The sequence below is a fragment of the Haliaeetus leucocephalus genome, unplaced genomic scaffold (assembly GCF_000737465.1).
Source record: "Haliaeetus leucocephalus isolate CR32 unplaced genomic scaffold, Haliaeetus_leucocephalus-4.0 Scaffold517, whole genome shotgun sequence".
Classification (NCBI taxonomy): Eukaryota; Metazoa; Chordata; class Aves; order Accipitriformes; family Accipitridae; genus Haliaeetus; species Haliaeetus leucocephalus.
This window is the reverse complement of record NW_010972953.1, coordinates 5,322,806-5,345,839: the sequence shown is the minus strand read 5'-3', so window position 1 is coordinate 5,345,839 and position 23,034 is coordinate 5,322,806. Positions and strand designations below refer to the sequence as shown.

General features: G+C 43.6%; 1 protein-coding gene across 17 annotated transcripts in view; it reads right to left on the bottom strand.

Annotated features, from left to right (window-relative positions):
* Positions 1-23,034, bottom strand: part of EPB41 (erythrocyte membrane protein band 4.1) — an 85,301-nt gene that overhangs the window by 6,362 nt on the left and 55,905 nt on the right. For 3 of the 17 annotated variants that reach the window (XM_010576210.1, XM_010576211.1, XM_010576206.1), the window contains 6 exons: positions 22,476-22,583; positions 20,709-20,920; positions 18,851-18,907; positions 17,807-17,869; positions 14,750-14,929; positions 723-1,172 (listed from right to left, as the gene is read on the bottom strand). In XM_010576210.1, the coding sequence (XP_010574512.1) occupies positions 723-1,172; positions 14,750-14,929; positions 17,807-17,869; positions 18,851-18,907; positions 20,709-20,920; positions 22,476-22,583 (1,070 nt within the window). The remainder of the gene's footprint in view (positions 1-722; positions 1,173-14,749; positions 14,930-17,806; positions 17,870-18,850; positions 18,908-20,708; positions 20,921-22,475; positions 22,584-23,034) is intronic. The other 14 variants (XM_010576208.1, XM_010576213.1, XM_010576215.1 and 11 more) reach the window with 10 other exon arrangements.

Genomic DNA, 23,034 nt, shown 5'->3' with positions numbered 1-23,034 from the left:
GACAAAACAGAAACATGACATCTTGAAAGAGAAATGGGGGGGGGGAAGAGAAATCAGTTGTTCCACCACCTGGTAAGTATCCAGAGGAAGACAAGAGTTAGTTCAGACCCACAGTGTTTTCCCAGAGGGCTCGATTTCTGCTCACCGTCCCCAAACCTGGCGGATGCCACCGTGATTGTTAGCAGGGGAAGTGGACGTCTATTTGACCATAAGCAATTAATATCAACACTGAAGCAGGCAAAAATATCTCCCACGGTGGGGAGCAGAAAGGGGATATGAAAGCCCACGTTCACAATGTAAAAACACGTTTGACAGCGCTTCAAATTTGCTCTGCTGCACTCAGGGTCAGCCTCCAGTACAGCAGGAGACGGCAAAAACCTTACAGAACTAAAATTACATGCCTTTGGAGCCTAAATATTTCCCTTTTGGGGGACGCACAAGATGCTTTGATCAAAGAAAGGCAAAGGGCGTTGCGCTGCGGCAATTGTATTTAATGCAAAGATAAATCGAGCGGGGCTCGTATTTAATGCAAAGATAAATTGAGAGGGGCTTGTGTGCACTGACTGCGGGAGATTAACTGGCTAATTAGCTCCAAGCATGAGTCCAAGCCAAGCAAACACAACTCCTCTCTGGGTCCGTGGCATCTGCTTGCTGCAGTGTTTGGGGTCCCACTCCAAAGCCAGCCGGGGGGGTGTGGGGGAGCAGGCGCTGGGGCTCACTACCTGGAAGCAGCGAATGACTGCTGGCAGCCCGTTATTAACATCTGAGTCGTGACACTCGCCATTTAGCTTTCTAAAGGCAAATCTGTCTTCGCCATCCTCTGCCACCTCCTCCTCTCCTCCCGAGGGCTGCCAGGGAGGTGCGGCAGGGCTGGCGGGGGGCTCCAGCTCAAAGAGCTCCGAGTCCTTCTCCGCATCCGCACAAACCCCCTTTCCACATCTCAGGTCCTCCTCGCTCGCGGGGAGGCTGGGAGCCGCCTCCTCCTCCTCCTCCTCGCTGCTTAGGGAGGAAGCAGCAAAGTCATGGCCGGGAGAAGGCTCTGAGGCGGGTGGCACTGGGGTCTCACTAAAAGCTACTGACTGCTTTGAGCCCTCGCATGCAAAGCCAGTGTTAGCACTGCTCCTCTCTGGCACTGCAGCCACATCCTCTCTGGAGAGAAAGTCACTCATTTTCTAAAAAGAAACGAATACACAAAAAAGGCCAGAGAGAGAGAGAGAAAGAGAGCGTTAGGGAGAACAGGAGGTCATGAAGCATAAAGGCAAAACATCGGTTTCTTACAATACATCACATCTCCAGTAACGCATGCAACAGCAGTGGGTTTGCACACTTGAAAACCTTTGTGCTATGCGATGTATCCAGTGCATTTACTGACACGGCTTTCCTGGTAAATTAATAATCCGCTCTCCTGAAGTTTAAGGAATTAATATTAAAACAACTCTCTGCACCTAAAGGAAGAGCCACCACTAAGCACTTTTTGCCCAGTTTGGAAACAGGAATAATGTCAGTGTAGCAAGTGGGGACTTGTGCACATCCAAAATTCACGTGTGCCACAAAACCCACTGACTACACCAAAACCACACCCCAATTCTGCTTTTAACTCCTTGAAATATTTTACGCTGTGTTTTAATTTGCACATGGAGGTGAAGAGAATAAGCCCAGAATTAGCGTGCACAATAATCCACGGAGCCTGCGCCTTGCTCTTTTCTTTGCCCCTGGGAATGCTCACACCTCTGAGCACCCTCGTTGCTGTTGCAGTCTCTGGGATAACTAACACAGACTTGTCATTATGGCATTGGTAAAATTATTGTAAGAATATCTACAAGTTAGTATTGAAATCAACTGCTTCAATTACCATGAGGCTCCTGAATTGGCGATGCAGCGTGGTCATCTGAAGGAACTTTTACTATTTCTTTGAGACAAACCGATTCAATTAACTTAGCACAAAACTTTTCAGCTGAGGAGTAAAGAAACGCGGCTTTAAGCTGGAAAGCCAGATGTTCACACCAGTGTGTGCTGATCCCATCGCCACCAAGCATGCGGTTCAGTTGACTGCTTACAAGCTGCATTTGCCCATTTATTCAGGACTATCGAAATATTTGTAACATACTTTATCCCAAAAGCAGTTGGCGCACAAGAAACCTTTGCGGTAGCTAAACTTCCCGAAGGTGGAACATAATTGGCATTTGTGATGGTGCACCCCAGAGAAGACACATAATGAAGCAACTCAGCCCTCCGAGAAGCAAGCAAGCATGTCTAGAGCACCTGAGATATTTGGGAAGAGCGTGCCAAGCCAGAGGGTTTAACTAAGGCTGGTGCTATTCTGCTCTCCGTTCAGCTCGTTAGCAAGGTCTCAACTAGGTCTTCTCACATCTCTGGGAGCCCTCTAGCCAGGAGGGAAGCAACAGTGATAGAAGAGAAGAAAAGAGTTAAAACATGAACAAGACAGAAAGCTTTAGCAAAAATCAGTTGTTTGCCCAAATGCCCAAGTGATGAATATTTCATATGCACAGAGAAGCAGCATTTCAGTCACCAGCAGTAAATGATGGCTACAGTCCTGCCCTGTGCTAGAAGTTGTGTTTCTCATTATTGACATGGAAAGTTGCCTTCAAGGAAGGGCAGAATAAGCAGTTACGGGCACCTACAATTTTACACATATCAAAGTTGTCGCATCATCCAGCATCAGGGAACAAGGAGGGAAAAAAACCAGAGGGATGCTGCTATTTCTTCTCAATAATTAACCTCATGGTTGATTTCTGGTAACTTTGTATAAAAATAGCCACATATCTGTTCGTCCAAAAACAGTGATTAAATTTTCATAAAAGCATGGCAAGTCCATTTTGTCAACTGTTATTCTAGTTTTGGTGGCGGTATTAAGATGAACAGAAACTGTTGCCTCACTTTCTATTACGAAGATTCTCTGGGCAACCAAAAAACTGTAATTTGTGCTTAAAATGTGAGGTCTGAACCCTGTGGGTTATCCGGTACAATGCATTTTCTGTACACCAGAGGCTTTCACCCTGATTGACCTCATCTAATGGCACAGTTCAACAGTATGTTAAGAACAGGAGCTGCCTTATGTAGGAACAAATAGATGCTTATTTTAGTATCACTTCAAGAAATGACTCTTCCACCATTCCTCCTGGGTATTTTTCAGTTCCCTGCTTCTTTATGTTGCAGATAGATTACCTATAAGGTTTCTCTCCATTAGGATTTCCAGCCTCTTGGGCTTCTCTTAAGTTCTTGGGATACTGCTTAGGAAAACGCACTTAACAGGAATGAAGGGACAGCGATCAGCACTGTGGTGATCAGGTCAGACCACACACACAGGGAAGTGTTATTTCTGATCAAAACCCACTTCCATACATGCTCCTCCAAAGGTATATCCACCTCCTACCCTCATTTTGCCTAACGCAAGATACTATACTGCAATATTTCACAAAACAGAATAGGAACGGAGGTTATCAGCTTTGAACACCCACGTCTTAATCTTGCTTTAAAACCTGAATTTATATACTGCCACTATACTGATCTTTCCTTAATTATATATGCTAAATCTTGCAAATTAATCAGGGGATCTTGAAAAGACACATCTTCTGGGGTTTAATGGAAAATGCCTTAGGAGCAAGATTGCCTTATACCAGCTGGGGCACTACTTGACCAAGAGGAAGAAACACAGAGAAAACAAAGCAGATTAAGCAGCTACACAAACGTAGATCTGTTTCAGAGACAAACATTTGTATACAGTCAAAACAACTTCCCAGCTCCCTTTCATATACACAAAAAATAATTTGCATTTTCGAAGTATCTTGTATGGTAAAAGCATAAAGGAAGGGAAAAGCTTAAATGAAGCCTATGGCATACATATATTGCTTGTCAGTAGAACCAAGTGCAGCAATAAACATGCAAACTATAAAAACGGAATGAAATCCTGATAAGATCAACCGATCAGAAGCGCTTTTTTTCTTGCCTTCCTATTCTACCAGTAAGAAGACAGGCTCATTGAAAGGTATTTGTTTCTATATAAAATTATCTATTTACACACACCTTTTTTCTGAAATACAACTATGCTTGCACCTATATTTAAAAATGCAGCTTGCATGTAGGCTAGAAAAGATTATCTTTTTTATAAAGAAAAACAAAAAACCCCTAGGAATTTGAACATCTGTTACAAATTCTGATCTTATCAAGATTTATTTTAATTTGCAAATGCAAAAGCATTCCTATTTTTAGGGCTCAGATTTGCAGAGTTCCAAGCTCTCCTTGAGACCCATGAAACCTGGGAGTGCCTGGGCTGCAAACTACTCATTTCCAGAGACACAAAACCAAACCAGGGATGTCTAAATCAAACAGGAAGCAGACTATTCGCACAAGCCATACGCAATGTAAAGAAAATACAGGACATGATGCAGTGCCCCAGAAGAAACAAATCGAACCAGACATGAATGCGACTAAACCATTACCCTGCTAAATACAAATTTTTGTGCACCTGATGCTGACAAACACTGAGGATATAGCTTAATTTAAGCGTTACAGTGGAAAAAAGTGACACACAATAATTCAGACTGGGGATAAATTAATAACAGGCTTAATTTCATGGCTGATACCAGCAACCAAAAGGATTTATTTTTCTTAAAAATTGTTTTTGTATAAATTTGTTTGCCTGTATTTTTTCAAGAACCTACTATTTTGGATCAGGATATATTCGTATGAACCAGCTGCCCTGCACTGCCAGAACGGATACCCATTTTGTGTATGTAGGCGTGTAGGCACGCTGCTGTCTCTCCCCAGAAATATTCAATTATCCTCATCCCAAACCAGACTCCTATCCTGCGGGAAACTTAAGGAGTGCAAAAATGATGTCAACCTGCCAGTTACCAAAGACATTTGATAAAAATTGATAAAACCATGAAATTACGGTGCATGCTAACTCCCTACAGCCACCATATGAAATGCTATAAATTCCAGCTAGTTAGTACTTCCCAGTCCTGTTCTTGTTCAGTATGGCATTGCAGTCGTTAATGCTGGCGCGTGTTATTAGGTTATCCCCAAACAAGTATCCACGTAAGCTAACAGGCTCGGTGTGACCATCTACAGATGCACAAGTAGATGATGTTGCTTTTGCAGCGAACCACACTCACCAGTCAGAACTCCCAGATCAAATGATGCTCAATCTCACAGCTGTCAAAGCACTTGGGTAAAAAGTATTATAAAGCAGAAAACAAGAGATCCTTATTTTACAGTACCTGCCATGCCTTATAGAACTGCTCTGCCTTAAAGATAGAAGTTAAAAAGTTTAGAAGCCGTTCAACAAATCCTGGCATTTGAAAATGATGGCCATTATCTACGGATTTGCATTTTTGGATGGATTTTTTAATTGCCATTGATCTGATCACAACATCCTGACCAGCCTAGTCAGACAACAGAAGGATAAAAGAGAATTTGACCAAAGTTAAAAGTAAGGCTAGAAAATACACAGCATGGTACAAGCTTAAAAAGATTAAATTGCTGTCATGAATAAGAATCCCAGGATATTGCACAATACACAACAGCCACCTCCAGTCCACTGCATCAACTACTTGGCAACATGAAACAACCTCAAAATCAATACTTAAATTATTAAAATAAGGTTGCTGAGCAATGATTCCTTTCCCCATCCACCCTGATCCCCTTCCCATCCCTTTTGTGGGGCAGGTACTCTTGGATGAGGGGCTTCTTATTCCAAATTCCCCCTGCAGAGAAAAAGCTGCTAGTGGCATTGCAAAAACTGCCTCTGATTTAGTGTAGCAGCAGCAGGTGAAAAGAGCAGGGATACCATCAGGGTTTATAACTGACATAAATTCTGTGCTCCTGCATTTCACTTGCTTCATTTCATAAATAAAGTTACAGCTCTGATCTGGTGCCAGGCTCATCCAGGAGAGCAGCAGCACAAGCCTTGTGCCGCTCCATCACAGCCAGATTTGCTTTCCTGTGATCGCTCGTGACTGCACAGAATGAGCCAAACAGTTTAACCAGAAGTAAATAACCTCACAGAAGAAAAGTTGGGAGTTAAAATTAAGACTGACTTTTGATACAGCCTCTAGACGCAACTTCAGGCAGCTTCAACCAGCTAAAACCCAACCAGAGGTCTGCATTGTATAACCAAGCAGAAAGGCGGTGGTTAATTAGGGAACATGGTTTCTTTGCTTACAAAAATAGAAAGGAGCATTTTTGTTCTCAAATTAATACAACATGCAGGCCAGAGGCTCTTGCAGTTGCATTGCACAGGACCCGCGATGCTTCTGCTCTCAGGACAACTTTCTGCAAGCTGTTTTTCCTATTATTCAGTCTCAAAAGCGAAGAGGGAGAACATGTTAGCATTACATTAAGTATTTGGTAGAGGGCTGAACCTTCTGACCCCTCTGTAAACAAAGCCCTTCTTAAACCAAGCCAGATTTAATCCTCAGTTGAATTATTCTGGCCAGTTTGAGAGCGTGCATTGCTTACAGCTTTAGCCTTGCATGTCCCCTCTCCCCAGGGGCACGAAACCCACACCAGAGAGTGCCCAGCAGACCCAACACCCTGAATGCAACCAGTAACGGCTGGGGTCTGATGGCTCGTGGTCTGAGAAAGCAATACTGAGGGTTAGTCCAAGGTAGTTGTTAACACAGATCATATATAGCCTTTTTGTTAATAAGCAGTGGAAAGAAGAATCTGATTTGCAATAACATTTATTAATGATAAATGTACATATTTACAAAGAAAAGTCTGAGAAAAAATACAAAACCAAAAAAGTGTTCCAAAAGAGAGCATTTTAGATAAAAAAGAAAGTGTTTTTAGTCCCCACAAACTGATCCAACGTGACTTTGTACCACCGCTAGAAGATCCCAAAGTGGCACAAACCAAGGCTAGTCTTTCCCTCCAGCTTCACAAACCAAAACAGATCATGGAACCATACAATGGTTTGGATCGGAAGGGAACTTAAAGATCATCTAGTTCCAACCCCCCTGCCAACTTTCCACTAGACCAGGTTGCTCAAAGCCCCATCCAACCTGGCCTGAACACTTCCAGGGATGGGGCAGCCACAACCTCTCTGGGCAAACAGGGACACAAGAGAAACCACCACTGTCACGTTCTCCAAAGTGCAGACCAAAGGGTTTCTAAATGAATCCGTAACCCTTCTTTGGGCTAAATTTTTCCAGAAAGCATCCTTCCTCAGTCTGTAAGTCAGAACAGGTGCCATCAACTCATGACCAGGAAAAACGAAACCCAATAAACCAGTGGAATAATTCTCAGAGTGACAAATTACAGACCCTTACATGAAGTGAAAGACACTTTGCCTATAACCTTCCCGAGGAGCCCCACGGTACGGACACAGAAAGGCCAGCCCAACCTAGTTCCTGCAAACATGAACTACTCCTTTGGTGCCACGCCAAGGAAATTCCATCTCTCCTCATTATTTCAGGACAGGAGGCAAATATCGAATACCTACTCTTTAGGGTCATCACTAGTTACTGCACAAACTGCAAGGGAGGAGAGCGGGTCTTAGCTTAACTCTGTACCCTAACCTGACCTGCCCACAGAGAGTCCTCAGTTCACCTTCTATTGACCCACAGGGCAAAGCGGCACACGGCAGGATGCAGACAATACCCTCATTTATCTGTTCACTTTTAATAATGGAAAAGAAAAAAGGGATGTTGTTTTACAGTAACGCACACCTTGAATATCACCAATGATCACTGTATACAGAGCCTGACACCTAACGCAGCCTCAGAGCTGAATCTGAGTTGCAAGCAATCGGCTCTGGCATACTTGCTGCTTCAAAACACTAATGCCAACCTTCTCCTAAAGCATGAAAGCACAAGATTCTGCATTTTATCTGAAGTTCAGAAAAGCTGATATCAGGATAAGAATATTCAGAAAGTGAGTTTCAGGATTTCTCACACCAACCTGGACGGGGTTACGTGCTGTGGACATTTCCACCTTCCCTTTGGAAGGGATAATTCAGCTTTCCATCACTCCCAGACTGGCATTGCACCAGTCATGTACGAACAGGGTGCATTAATCCCACCACTGCTCGGGTCAGTGATGGTGTCGGGGCAGGTGGCCGGGGGGGCTGCGGTGCTTTGCAGCAAGTTTGTTCCTGAGGAAAAAAGGGAGCAAAGTACACGTGTTGGTTCCTTTATGAAAACCCTGAGACGTCTGCCCGTAAACAAAGCTAGAGCAAATCAACTCTCCCTGTGCACGGGTACGACAGCAGGCTTCCCAAAATCCCTCCTTTCAGTGCCGCATCCTGCACGGTCGTCAAGGGAAAAGGATGAAACCAGGAATCAACCAGCACAGCACCAACATGTACAAGATACATAATGTGCAGGAATGAGACCGTACATGGATTGCCACGGGGCACGTCTGTAACTCCCTTTGCTTTGCAAGCAAATGGAAAAAAAGTGGAGGAGCGACCGGCAAAGGGGCTGGAGCACAGAGGACACATCACTGCGGCACTGAACGGATGAGGTTTCTGTTCCTGATAAGCTACGGGCTTTCTCTGTCAGAAGAGATCATATCCACCTGGATGAATATAGATAACTGGCCTCTAAACTGCCATAGAAATATAAAGCATTTGTTTAGTTTCTTTATACTCTGCAGTGATAATTGTTATATAAATCCCAAAAACGTTCCTGAGCATTCTCAGAATGTAAAGTTTCAAAGTTTTTTTGCTGATGACAACCAGCCTTATCTCAAGATTAAAAAAAGGAAAAGCAAGAGAGAGACCGTTTTAATTAAGAAGTTAAAGAACTGAGTTTAAGTGACAGAGTGCATATCTCATCACTCTGGGATAAGATACCCTGAGCACTATGTTCAAACATTGCTCTGGGCAAAGATTTTTAGACTTCAGGTCCTTTGGAAATGGTAGATGGAGCTACAGAAACCACGGCTTTGCAAAAGCCACTGGTATGGCTTCAAAGTACTTGTCATCGATTCAGAAAGACAGCATGCAGTAACCTCAGCAGTGCTCAAAGCAGCATCACGGCGGCTAACCCGAGCCATGGCTTTTGAAAGGAAGCAGGTGTGTGTTTAAGCTGCTCTTCTCCAGGAAATATGGGCAGAAAACGGACAGAGATAGATCGAAACAACTCCTGTCCCTTCCCTCTCCGCGCCAGGTTGGGGAGAATGAACAGTCCCTGTTTTTCTTCACATCTGTTCCAATTTTGGGAAGGACATTCAGGCAGGCAATCCCAGCCAGAAGCATCCCCCCAGCTTCTTCCATCCTGCATCTTCTGCACAGCACGTGGCACCACAGCATCCTTCCCCATCTCTCCTCTCCAGGGCCTACCTTCTCAAGGTAAGTCTTCCTAAACTTCACGCCGAGCTTGCTGGAGTTCAAGTGCATCCTAAGGCATGCTCCTCGGATGCAGGCACGCAGCTCACTGAGCAGCACCGTCCATCCGCTGCCTGTGCTGAGCACGCAGGCAGCAGGCAGGCTGCGCTGCGACAGCTCTCCTTTGCACCACGGTACGCCTGTACCAACAACCCAGCGACTTCTACACTTCCAACCACTGAAAGAGGAAGACTGTGTATTAAAGGCAGTGTATTAAAAAGGGAAGAATACTTTCCAATGAAAAATCAGCATCCTCACAAAACAAAGTCCTAAAGGCACAAACCGGTGAACTAATCGGAGCAGGTTACAAGAGTAATCGGAAGATTCCTGTGAGATTAAAACGAAGGGTTTCACTAGCAACCTAAACTTCAGAGAGCCTCAACCTGTACACTGAGAGCAAGAGAGGCAGTTCAAATGGTCCGTGATACACCACGGTCCTTCAGATCAGACAGCACATGCCGTATTTGCCTTATGTCTTTTTCCTGCAAGCTTATCTGCTAGCTTCCTAAATAACACTGTTCACACAGATACAGATCTATAAAGGGTTATAAATACATGTATTTATATATATTCACACATTTTAGTCCCTGTAATAAAAGTCTGCTCCTTTCTCTTCTGTGCTGCTGGAGCAGCTGCCAACACTGATGGCACTGGTGGCTGTTCTCAGAAGTAATTGTGTCTACACCAATCCTCCAGAGAATGCAACAGAAAGCAGATTACTACCGAAAGGAGAAGCAGTGGGCTCAGCTCAGTCCCATAATTACTATATACAGAAAAGAAACCCCTTAGACACAAAGTCCCATCTTCACTCCAGCTCGTAAACCAGTTCTGCTCAGCCCATCTGGGCAACTCATCTTGGAGCCTACACAGCTCAACCAGGGTAACTCAGATAAACGTGACCATCATCCAGACATTTACATTTGTAGGCAATAAACGACAAGCGGCATGCAACGGTTTTGTTAGAGAAGTCAAAACAATCGATGGCTTTAACATTAGAAGTGTGTCCTGATGTGGTAAAGTCAACATGCTAACAGAGGAGACGTACCTAACAGTAGGTTACTCCATTCCTGTGACCTAAGCAAACATGCGTCAGTTAGTTCAACACAAATTAAATAAAACACATCTGAAGTGCACCAAGACCACCAGATTCAGAAAAATGATTAATCTATGTTTACAATACATATTTCCTTGCAACGGGTTTTCTCCTACAACATGATGTATTTTCTTGGAAACAAGAATAGGGGTGCAAGAGGGAAGCTGTGATGCTTTGCAAAACGCTTCCCCCACTGGGAAAATGAAAAGTTGCCTGTCTCTGTCTCTAAGTTAGCACTAACAGCAGCATTGATAATCAACACTTTTTATTTAAATGCCAATATTAGTTTCCTAGAAAAGGAGTGGTTATGGATTAGATTCAGCAGATTACTGTAAAGCTTCTTTTGGATCAGTATCAAATGTTCTTCAGCTTGTGAACATCTTACATTTAAAACAACAAGCTTAAAAGCAAGTCTTCAGCTATTCCTACGTGGCATCTACAGGGGCTGAAGAAGCAAACATCTCCTCCCACGTATTTACACTCCCCGTCTGCCCTCTTACAGCAATCAGGAGCACGGTTCAGAGAATTTGCTTTAGCACACTAGGAAACTTCAAAATGGACCTGGCAATCCATGACCACTCCTGCCAGGTCCTGGATCACAGCTACACAACGACACACAGCAGGATTAACACGACAGTCGCAGGGTGTCCCTCCCCGGGACAGTGAACTATGGAGATCAAAGACCAGGACAAGGAAGATGCGGCAGAGGCTACGGCCAAGAAATTCTGGAGCTTTGGTCTTGAGGTTTCAACATGACCCTGTTGCCACTCAGAGAAAGAGCAGCCACCAAACAGTCAGTGCTATGACCAGGAGAAAGGACATCATAAAGGGAATACGTGGAGAAGGAAAAATGCTAGAGTACAGCTGACACTTTTTGAGTGATTTCTGCTCTTCAGGAATTGGAATAGAAACCTTTGGAAGAGTTTCTTCACTTGCTTGCCGGGGAAAGGCTGTCTCAGTAGGTATCTCCTGCTTTTTTAGTTTGTCTTCATCCTGTACTAACAGAGGACGTTCCTGTGTCTGCTTTCGTGGTAGAAGATCAAGAAAGACAGAGAGAGATGAACAAAAATGACAGATGGAAAGTGCCCAAAATGATACTTGGAGGTGTGCAAAGCGTTAGGACAGCCTTCCTCTCAATGGAAAAATAAACTGCCCTGGAGAGCAGAGCCGCTGGTGGCTCGGGTCACACCAGCCTTAGAGCTACAAAACCTTGCGCTTTCTGCAGAGCTCATGAACATCTGGATCAGGATCACATGTGTTTTGACACAAAGCTCTGGATTGTGATGATGCGTATTTTGTGCCTGCCCTCCCAGAAAAGCGTATGCTCAAAACTTACTGAAGTGTGTTTTGGAATTGGAATGGTTGAGAAAAAAGTCTGAGGCATTAGAAATAGAAATGGTGTAGTACAAAATGTGGTCTCTGACAGCTTCCTGTTCTACAGTGCCCTTAAAAAATAGCGTCTGTTAAATATCATTGAACATCCAGACTGCAGTGCAGATACAAAATGCTTTTTCAAAGTTCTGACAAGAGTATCAAAATTTTGATTGTTTTGAAAATTCTACTGGAACAAGTGAAAAACTGTTAATCTTAGAAATCCCAAGCGTGGAACAGGCAGGATGGCAGTAGGAGCACTGCAAACTCCTTAAATTTGGCTCCGCATTTTTAGCACTTTTGTTTCTGGAGTCTAAAGAATGTAAAAAACCAGAACAAGTAAATCATCACACAGGATCATGCAAGGGCTCTAGCACTTCCGTTGAAGAAAGAAAAGATAGTGGGAAACGTTGCTGTTTAGTAACTCTCCATCCCTTTAGTTTGCCAGACCTGGTCAAACCCAAGTGTACCTAGGAGAGGAAAAACTTGGCTCTAAGCTCTCTCAGTTGAGCTAGCCTCCTTTGATCAGTGCGGTATTTTGGGACTGATTCTTTGCACACCCCTAAGTGATGAGTATTGGGGAGAAAGTAGCTGGGAGACTGGGCAGCAAAAGAAAATATAAAATGCAAGAGTAACATGATCATTAAAACAAAAAACGGAAAGAAAGACAACATAAAAAGAACAGGGTACAGTTAAACTTTCATAATTGCTTTTCTCTCCGAATACACGGTTATATCTTTCATGCAGCTTTTTCGAACCAGCCATGCACCAAAATAAGCAAAATTGAAAGCTGCAAAAGCTGCAGCAGTGCAGAAGTCCTCTCGGTGTGAGTTATGAAACTACATCATGTAGCCAAAAGAAAAAAATGTTATCCAGCAGCTGCTGTTGAGTTTTTGCTTGGTGCCATTGCAATAGCAAAAGTCTGGTTCAGAAGCACATATCAGAACAGCAGCTTTACCTCAAGCCCACCAACCTGTCTCTCAGAAGATAGGACAGTGATTTTCTTGACCTGGACACACAAAGCGTGTTAAGGTTCAGTTGTCTTGCAATAAAACATATAGGAACAGCAGAAAAGCAGCCCCTGGCAGAATACCCTTTGGCCACTACAGCAGGGTGAAGATACCACCATGAACAGGAGAAACAGGATTGCTTTACATCTTTAAGTGATTTACCATCCTTAAACATTAAGCGATCTTTAGTAATCAATGATAACGATAAGTAATCATTAAGTGATTTACCATCCTTAAAACATGTGCAGGTGAAGGAAAACACCCTCCCTGGCAGGTGCCTGGTGAAGATGCATTTCTGGAAGTTCACAGCAGAACATGTCCACCTCCACCTCAGAGCAAGACTACTTCAGAGAGGATCAGATTAAGAGGGAATTTCCAGAAATGCAAATCCAGGGTTGACATCAATCCTTGCATCGCTGTGGACCACTGCAGCCTTAGATGGGGAAAACCCACAGCATCTAGTTATCATGAACAGCAGCCCCCCCAAGACCCCACAATGTGGTCACCATGCAAGAAATTCTTCATAATAACCAAGAATATAATTCCTAAACTGCAGCTGTGGAGCTTGAAAGCCCCTGCTCTATCCCACCCGCACATCCATAAACCACGTGGCACCATGGGCAAAGCTCTGCATCAGTCTGCTGCCCAAATTCCTGCAGAATTTACACTGAGACTCAGCAACCAGAGGCAAGTCCATCCATGTGTTAAACACACTAATTCCAAGGATACTGATCAATCCTCATTAGTTCTTTTTGTGAGTTTTGTTTTTCTGGGGGGTGGGGGGCAGGGGGGGAAGCCCTATAATTGTCATGACTTTTCTCTATGCTTTGAGGAATCTGTAGTAAACCTGGCTGCTAAAACCCCTTGTACCTGTTCTGATAATCCTCCCTCCACTGCAAGATTATTTCTGTTTAAAAAGTATCTCCCTTGCAATTGTTTGAAGATGAAATGCAAGCTTATCTGCAGCGCTGTGGGCAGCAACGGGAGAAGCTAGGCTTAAACCAGGAGAGACTCTACAAACTGCCACCACTGCAGCCAGGATGCAATTTTTCAGTTGTAAGAAAAATCGCATTTACTGTTTAAGAGACTGATTACCACTGGGTCTAACTACAGTTTTACTCACAAGCTTCAAATCTGAGCTAGGTAACACCAATATTAAACAGAGAAACTGTCTGTTATCCCAGAAGAAACCATTTGGCAGACAGATCTCTGCTTCTCCAACTCGGTTTCTTTGAAAAATTACCTTTTTAAGGAAATTAGCAGAGAAACTGTGAATGTATGTCGCTACTAACATACAGGCACTGTTCCTGTAAGGAGAAAGATTTCCATCATGTATGAACAGCCCTGCTGTAGCCACCTGAGGAGTCTTCTTGAAGCCTCCACAGCAGATCAGCACCTGCAGATCCTAATGCAAGACTAAACCCAATGACATACCAGATTAACTGGAGAATAAAGTGACTTCTGAAAATTGATACCATCCTAGTGCTTCTCCACTGGGTGATCTGTACTATTATCTCTGAAGTAATAATTGCCTTTAACTTAGGTGTCTGGGTTTTGGGGTTTTTTTCCCACATTTTGGGGAGATACATTCCCTGGCACCAGGAATAAGCCAGTCCCCAAGACAGCCATGTGAAATAAAGTTTATCACCATGGATGAAAGCCACGCTAGGAAAAGCAGCATCAAAACCTGGTGAAGAATTCCTACCTTCTTGCCTACCAAAAAAAAAATCACATTTTTATGATACTACAACTAAAGCATCGGTTCTCTCAGAGGCCACTATACATGTTAGAAGTCAATATTAACTATTAAAATTCAAGATAACTAAAAACTAAGGGGAGCTGAGGCTGAATCCTAGGTTGCAAAGCTGTCCCTTGGAACAATGCAGTGCACTAACACCCACATGCCGCCGAGGTACTCACTCCATCCGCTCCCATGGGAATCTGCCCGTTGACGTTGAGGGTTCGGAAAGGGGAGTGAGTGGACAAACGTTTGTCCCATTCACTCGGCCGAGGCTCCGGGACGGACTCCATAAAGTTCTTCTTCAACTCACTGATGTTGGCATGGTGTTTCTTTATTTCTTCTTGGGTCTTATCTAGATCCTATTAGTAAAAGGACAGGATAAATGAAGAGACACGGAGATGACACCTGCGATTGCCTAGGCTGCCGCATAGCAAAGCTGCGCTCAGCAGAGTTGTTGCCGACTTCCATCAATTGTGCTCACACTGCAAACACACAAAGGGAGCGTCCTCTCTCCTCTTTCCTCTTGTGTTATTTGGGATAAACTGCAATCGGCAGGGAGTGGGGTCTCCTCCAGGAGCGGGACGTGCCATTGGTTCATCTCGAGCTACACCAAAACAGATGACAGCTGAGGCATAATCTCACGGGTTTTCCCCATATGGGATTTTTTTAAGTTGCAAGACTATGTTTGTTTGGGTTATTTAATTTAATGCCTTTAAATTGGGTGGGTTTGCTTTCTTTTCCCTCTGCTAGCCTGAATATTCACAGCTATAAATGCAATTAATGTTTAAGAAAATGTTTTCCCAATTTTATTTATTCTCTTCATACTTATTTCTCTTTCATCCTACCAGGAATTAGCTCTGGTCCCAGAATACCCCCATTACCTTTTTTGCCCCCCTCTCATCTCATCCCTCCAGCAGCTACCACAGGAAGTTTTAGACTTCTGAAATGAAGATGAGCCCTTTAAAAATCAAACTGAGAATTTACTTTATGCTGGATCAATCAAGAAACTCCTGCTAAAATTCTTCATGTGGAAAAAGCCAGATTTCTGCTCTGTGATGCCAGTTTACAGCATAGATGCACAGACTTCAAGGCAAGTCAGCTCTCTTCAACTTGTTTAAAAATAGCTTTTCCTTGCAAGCAAACCAGAGTTTGTTGAAAACAAAGCATTTGCATAAAATAGGCATAAGCCAAACAACAACTTTTCTGGACAGTGCCAAAAAGCAGCAAGCCTCACCTGTTAGAAAGGGGGAAATTAAGGTCAGTAAAAGCACTGCTGGGCAATTTCACTATTTTTGTGCCTTTAGTTGTTACTCAGCCCATCGATTTTAGAAGATGGGAGAGCAAATGCATCCCTAAAGGAGGGGTCTCCCCCCAAATATCTGTGTCCCTGCAGCTTACCCAGGACACACTGCCCTCCCTCTGCTGGGCTATAGCCCCAAATGCCTCATTAACAACATTTGCTCTTTTTGGCATGGTTCTGGGGGAAAAAAAACAGTTTTGGCATCCATCCCGGATGAAACCACAAGGCAAGTGCCTGCTAGTTAGAAAAAAAAGCACAAATAAGTCTGCCGAGGACTCCAGGATAAAGACCTACCCAGGTCCAGGAGCCCTACAGCTGCTCCTGGTTTAGAGAAGAGAGAAAGACCACCTTGGCTATCCACCACTGCGCAAGAGCTGGTCCTGGGAGGATTTGCAGAGAAGCTAAAGCCACGAGGAGCTACGTGGAGCCAAAATGGGTCTTGAAAGCATCTTGAGGAACAAGCTCGCTAAGCATTAATGCTTTTCCTCCTGTTTTGCCCTTTTTGTAAGAACACGGAGCATGGGTTATCGAGCACGGAGCATTAAACAGCTTTCAACAAAATCAAATAGCAGCTTCGGGAGTGTGAGGTCTGCCGGAAAAATATCTCATCTGCCAAATGCATGGATAAAAAAAAAAAAAAATAAAAGGAATAAAGGAGGTGAGCTGCTGGGGTCAGCCCTTTTCTATGGGAGGGCTGGAGCACCTGCAACAGAACAGTGGGAAGGGCAGCAGAGAGGGAACGGGCTGGAGAAGGGGCCGGGTGCCAGAGCCAAGTATTGCACTAACAGGAAAAAGGGGTTTAGAAGCAATGAAAAAGCTCTGTTTGGGGTCGGGGAGATAGAGCTGTTCGAGTTGGGTGAAAGAAAGCAACAGGCACAGTCTTCGCAGCACTCCAGCGGCTGAACCCTGCCCGTTGTGCCGCAGACCCTTCGCTCATGGCCGAAAGCTCTAAGTTGTAGCAGTCAAAAAAAAAAATTTTTTTTTTAAAAAAACCCCAACACCCAAAAGCTGCAAAACTTTTAAAATTCAGATTAGGAGGAAGCAGTTAGTACACTTCACTTGCAAGAGATACCAACATGGAAACCCTACCAGCTGCTGGTGCTGCAATTTTGAGTAGAAACACGTAACACAGAATATCAGAAGCCACAAAACGTCTTCCATAACACAGTGTATTAAAAAAAATAAAATATATGATTGGCATGGTCTGTTCTGAGACCGTGCTTAGGTGAAACCAAGTGTAAAGGGCTCCCAAAGCCAAAGGGAACAGCTGTTCGGGGAGGGATGAAATGGCTTCTCACCCGCTTGCCAGCCACCCATGACCATCGAGCCCCCGCATCAGCTCCAAGGGGACCCGGCACCGATGCAGGATGGGGCCCCGGGGACCGGTAAAGCCACTGCAAGGCAAGTAAGCATTGGGAGAAGGGACTGCAGTGCTGCAAGACCAGCAGCAACGTCTGAAAGGAGGACTCGCTCCTGTCTGAAGCAATGTGGACATCGCAGTAGCCTGAATGCCACAGAGGTGACAATTTCACCTGCAGCTTGTCCTGAATTTTGCATTTTCATAGACTGTCTTTTCCCCCAGGAAAATAATTTATTTCAAGCAAGGAGAATCTTGTAAATGAGCCCCCCACACACAATTCATGTCACTGTGAGCACCCTGTGGATCCAAGAGCAGACCTGAGCACGCAGCTCTGCCAATCATATATTTTGGGTAAGTATGAGAGAATGAAAGTCAGAAGAGGTAGAAGGAAGAATGCCTGCACATCGTCATGTTTACTGTCACCATGCAAAAGCGTATTAAAAAAAAAAAAAAAAAAGTCTTTCATGCAACAGCATGCAAAAACAAAGGCAGCAGCAGAAGAGGAAGAAAAAGTTCAGCGCAGATGCAGAAGGTCTAGGCAAACGCAACTGAAAAAAGCTTCAAGTTCATACAAACCTCCAACATTAAATTGCTATGCCTGATATAAATGTTTTCACCATCTAGCCTCTTTGATCTTTTCTGTGAAAATGAAAGAAAAGGGGGAAACAAAACAAAAAAAAAAAAGAAAAGCACAAAAAATTAAAATGTTGTTCTTGCGGGATTGACAAATTGGCAAATTAAAAAAGTTAACTCAACGTTGGGAGTGCAGCACTGTGCCAGCGTGGGGTGGGGACCCAGCCACAGGGACACCACCAAGAAATGGGGGTTCTTGCTCATGGAGAATGGGGAAATGCAATGAGTCCTTTAAAGAGACAGCTCCCAGGCGTTCCGTCGGCTTTTGCCTTCATTTATATTGCTTGCCACAAAGAGACAGTTTACCCATTTTCAGTGGAAGCCTTGCACAAAGTCACAACTTCATATTCCTGATAGTGATGCATGCCCACCCCAGTGTACGAGGCTGTACTGCCTGGTGTAACTTTTACAGGGCCTCAATGTGCACAGTAACTATGTCTTAAGCATCTTTCCCATCTTGGATACTTCCCCTATTACTCAATCAATACAAAAAAGCATTACACTTTTTTCTTTTTTCCCCTGAAGTGCACACTATATGGTTTTCTTCGGTTTATAATTAAATTTGTTACAGAGAAGATAAATTTTATCAATCAAACCAAGTGTGTTTCGAACATTCAACATGCATAATTTTAGCAATCAGACTGTCTATGGGACAAAAAGCTGTTCATTTTGAAATCAAATATTTGATAGCTGCAGTTTATAAAAAAAACCAAAAACCCAACCCAAAGCACATGAAGTTGGAGCACTGTCTTTTTAAACAGGTTACAGATGCATGAATGATATGGCAAATTTGTTTGGTGAAAGTGTAAAATGGCTAACCTTCCTCATTCTTATCAGTTCTTCCTCTTTTTCTGCAGGCTGCTGCTGTTTGGCAGTGATAAAAAAAAAAAAAAAAAAGTTGTTGGTTCATTTAACTATGTTGAACCTCACTGTTTAACCTTAAAAAAAAAAAAAAGTGAGCAACCTAACTGAATTATTAGCACAAACCTGGGGCTGGTCACCATTCGTGGTGGGTACTGTGACCTCAATGTGCGTTTTCCTCACCTACATTTAAGAAATAAATTGGTAAAAACATTTCTTGTTAGTAGACTTGTTTAAAGAGACCATTTAGTTTCAAAACACAGCTGCATAAAGTTGGTTTTGAAATGCTGGGTGAACATGCAAAAACCAACATGCAGTCCTCCGGAAAGAGTTAATGACACCGCAGCTCTCTGACAGTCTGTTAGTTAACAGCACATTTACAATAATTCCTTCAGCTTGAGAATTATTTGCATTTGAAACCAGTGCTCTCTAGTGCTTCTGAAGAGGAGCTTCCCACTTGCATTAGCTTTGCCAGGCAATGTTTTCAAATTTCAGTTGCAGCTGGATCTCCCAGTGAAATCCATACCAAAAGCAACATGCTCAAATTAACACAGACCTTCTCAAAACCAGAAAATTATTTGTTATGCACAGGTATTATGCTCACAGAGTCAGTAAGAAGAGACCTATCTACAAAATCAAGCCTAACATCACAAATTAAGCTCTTTACTGTCTGTAAGTAGAGAGCCAAGATTGTCTTAACACTTTAAGGAAAGTATTTTAGGGAAACTGGATTGCCAAATACTCTGAAGGCGAAAGCATCGGTGGGTGTTAAATGAAGTGATGCAGCTACATTTGAGAAACAGGGTAAATATGGCACGTTCAAATCCACAATTTCCTCCCACATCTACATTTAAAGAAAAAAAAAAATCCAGTGTTAAAGCATTTAGGAAAAGGACCCTGTAATAAGAGAGATGGGATGAATAAAATTTACTTGTTCTCAGTTTAATGCTAGGGAGGGCGAGCAGCCGTGCAGGAACAGCATTACAGGAACCGTGTGCCACGATGCACGCTCCAAAGTGCCAGCCTGAAGACCCCTTCAGCATTTTCCTTTAAAAATTACTGGTCACACAGGCCACAAAATTCTTTAAAGCAACTGTCCTTTCTTCACCTCCATCTCCCAACTTAATTAATAGTGATGTCCCCTAGAGTACGTCATACAAGACCCACCACGTGATACGTTACAGCAAAAATGTGGCTCCGGTAATGCTGAGAACAGCTAAATAGTCAGAGTAATGTGAAAATTGTATCACAAGGCATACAGCTCTGCTGCAACATTGGAAGGTTTCAGTCAATAAGATTTGCAGAATATTAAGGACACTGTAATATGAACAATTATTTTTCACATTATGTTCACTATTGGGAACAATACACATATATCAACATCAGCAGAGGACTCAGACATCTGTAGAAAGCTCAAATAATGTTTAAAAAAATTTCATTTAAACAATAAACTCCCTAATGTCTCAACAGTACCATTCAAAACCAAAGTTTTAGTCCAGTTTGCAGAAACATATTAACAGCTCTCCCAGAGAAAGCCTATCAATGTAAAAAACATTTGCATTCAGACGCTGGGCTGTGGACCAGATCTGTATCACCAATTTCACTGGAATTGCTCCTGCTGTCGTACCAGGAATCAGCCGAGACAGCCTAGCAATGGGTGAGCCCTATATTCACGTACCATAAACTTGCATGCAATTCTTGCCAGCTTTTTTAACGCCATTATCAGTAAGTTGCATTTAGTTTAACTGCAACCACCAAAACCCGGCCGCCCTGGACCTCCTCCTTCCTTGCACCTGGAGGGTCAGGGCTGGGATTTCCCTGGGACCCAGACCCCCGCACCACCCCATGTCTGGGCAAGGAATAAACCCTTTGCTGCCCAGGAGGGGAAGGTGCACAGAGCTGCTGCTCTGGGGTGGGTTCTAGAGCTGATGCTCCAGCCCAGCACAAGCGCAGCCTCTTCCAAAGAGACTCTGGTCTGACATACCTTTGACGCATCGGCTGGCTCCGGCTTGGCTTTCTCCGGTGGGATTTCTTCACGTCTCGCATCGGGTTTTGCTGTTTCCTTTTCTACTTTAGATGCAGCAACTGCATCCTTCCTGTCTGGCTTAGCTGGGACTGGTTCTGCAGCGTGGCTCTGAGCGATGGCCGGGGCAGAGGTGGGACGGGGACTCCTCTCAGGGGTTATCACAGCCACTGCTGAGTATGGGGGAGAGACAGACAGGGACAAGGTTCAGAGCGGGCAACGTTTCTAAAGCGCCAGGCAAAGTCTTTCCTAATTACAGTGCTGACGTTTAAAAAGAAAGGGAGGAGGAGGAGGAGGAAAAAAAGGGAAAAGAAATAAAGATGTTGAGCAAAGCAGCTTGTGCATTTAGTACAGGAAAGTTGAGATTATTTTCCTTATGGTAAAAATAAAATAAAATAAAACCCCACAACAGATGGTTTACAAAAAGCAAGCTTGCACTCTGCAGAGAAGCCACACCAGAAAGGCAAATTTATTTTTGACGTTGTGCCATCAATTTCTGGGTCCTTCACACACAACTGACACAGAAGTCCATTCCAATGCAACCATTAAAATAGAAACACTTATAGCTGTAGTGAGTTCTTGACTCATTCGCATCTTCTCAAACAGAAACAGATGGTTTCTGGAAGGGCAACACAGGCTTTCCCCCATCTCCCCAATCTTTTCAGCAATTCAAACAAAAAAATAATCAACAAGCATTGCTCTCTAAAACTTCACAGCAACTTCCAGGTGGGTTTCAAAGCAGGCTGGGGCTGCGTGTCTGAGATGGGTATCTGCTCCTGCAGCCCAAGGCACCACTGCAAGAAGATACCCAGCATCTCCAGATCAGTGACAGTGCAGAAATGAATAGCATGCTGCCAAAAAATCATCTTTCCAGAGGATGACAGTCTTAAATACAAGTGCTAGGTACACACAAAATCAGCTGCCTACTCCTTTCCTTCAATTCCTGACTTCCCAGACAGTTCCTGGTCCCAGAAAAGCTCGACACCTCCAAAATATTCAAACCAATGCTGTGTGACAAAGCAAGTCCCAATTAAGTCACTGTGCATATCTATAGATGCAGTAAGCTATTTAGTTCTCCTGATTTTGGTTTTTATGGCTGTTCCACTGAAAAAATACCTAGTCACCTAAAATAATTTCTTTGACATGGTCTCATATTCCTAAAGTCACAGTTCATGCAATAAGGGTCACACTGTGTAACCTATCCCAGCCAATACAAGGTTACTAGCATCCATCCAGCTAGTCAAAGACACTAGAAAATTTGGCATTAGAAAAGAAATTGTAATTTTAAGTAACTCCTTAGTAAGAACTCCTGTTTCACTGAGAAGATAACTGCATCTCATCTGTGTGTATAAAACAGGTACAGAATAAAGTATCCATGTGGTCAAAAACATACAAGATGTAGGAGCAAAAAAGAACCTGATTTTTCGGAGACTGAAATTGTACTTTTAAGACAAACTCCTAGACACCATATCTTGCTGAAAATCCACCCCAAAACCCATACCACCACCGCCATCTCTGTTATCTCGCCTGCTCTTCAGCACAGCAGTTCATTTCTGCGAGCCAGACATTGTGTGATCCTTTCGGAAGGACAACCGGTGCCGCGTCCTGGTGTATTTATGCCACTGAAGCAGTTACAGCCACCGGAGAGGTTGTACAGAGGGACGGTGAGATGGCAGGGACAGTTGGGATTAGGAGGATGCTGGGTGTGCAAAGCCGTCGCGGTGGTACCTGACTCCTTCGGGACCGGCTCTAGTTCTCTCATCACCACCATTTTTTCTTCCTCCTCCTCCTCCTCTTCAATTGGGCTTATCTCAACACTGCCAAGAGCACGTTTGGCTAAAAAAGTTATGGACGTGTTAAAATGCCACCTCACAGATGAAGTAGCAAATGAAATACTGCCATCAGTAAATCCGCACAGTCACCTCTCCTGCTTCTCTCACAGTGCTTCAGAGCATCAAGACACACAGGAAAAGTAACAACAGATACCAAGCTTTTCCTTTGCCATTCAATGATGAGTTCTGTGCTGTCCAGAACTGCGTTATTTTAGTTATATTTTCTTGATTAACTACCTTTGGCTATTTTGACACATGATGATTTAAACACCGTAAAAAAGCACTGCTCCAAAATGAGATATAAAATACCAATCATCATCACCTCAGCCAAGAAAATGGTCCCTCCCGGGAACAAAAGTGTCAAGAGGAGGAAAAAGTGCAGGAGGTGAATGAGAAGGAGCAGCTGCAGCCGGAGACTCCTGGATGTGCTCGGGTCTGACACTGGCTGCTGTCTG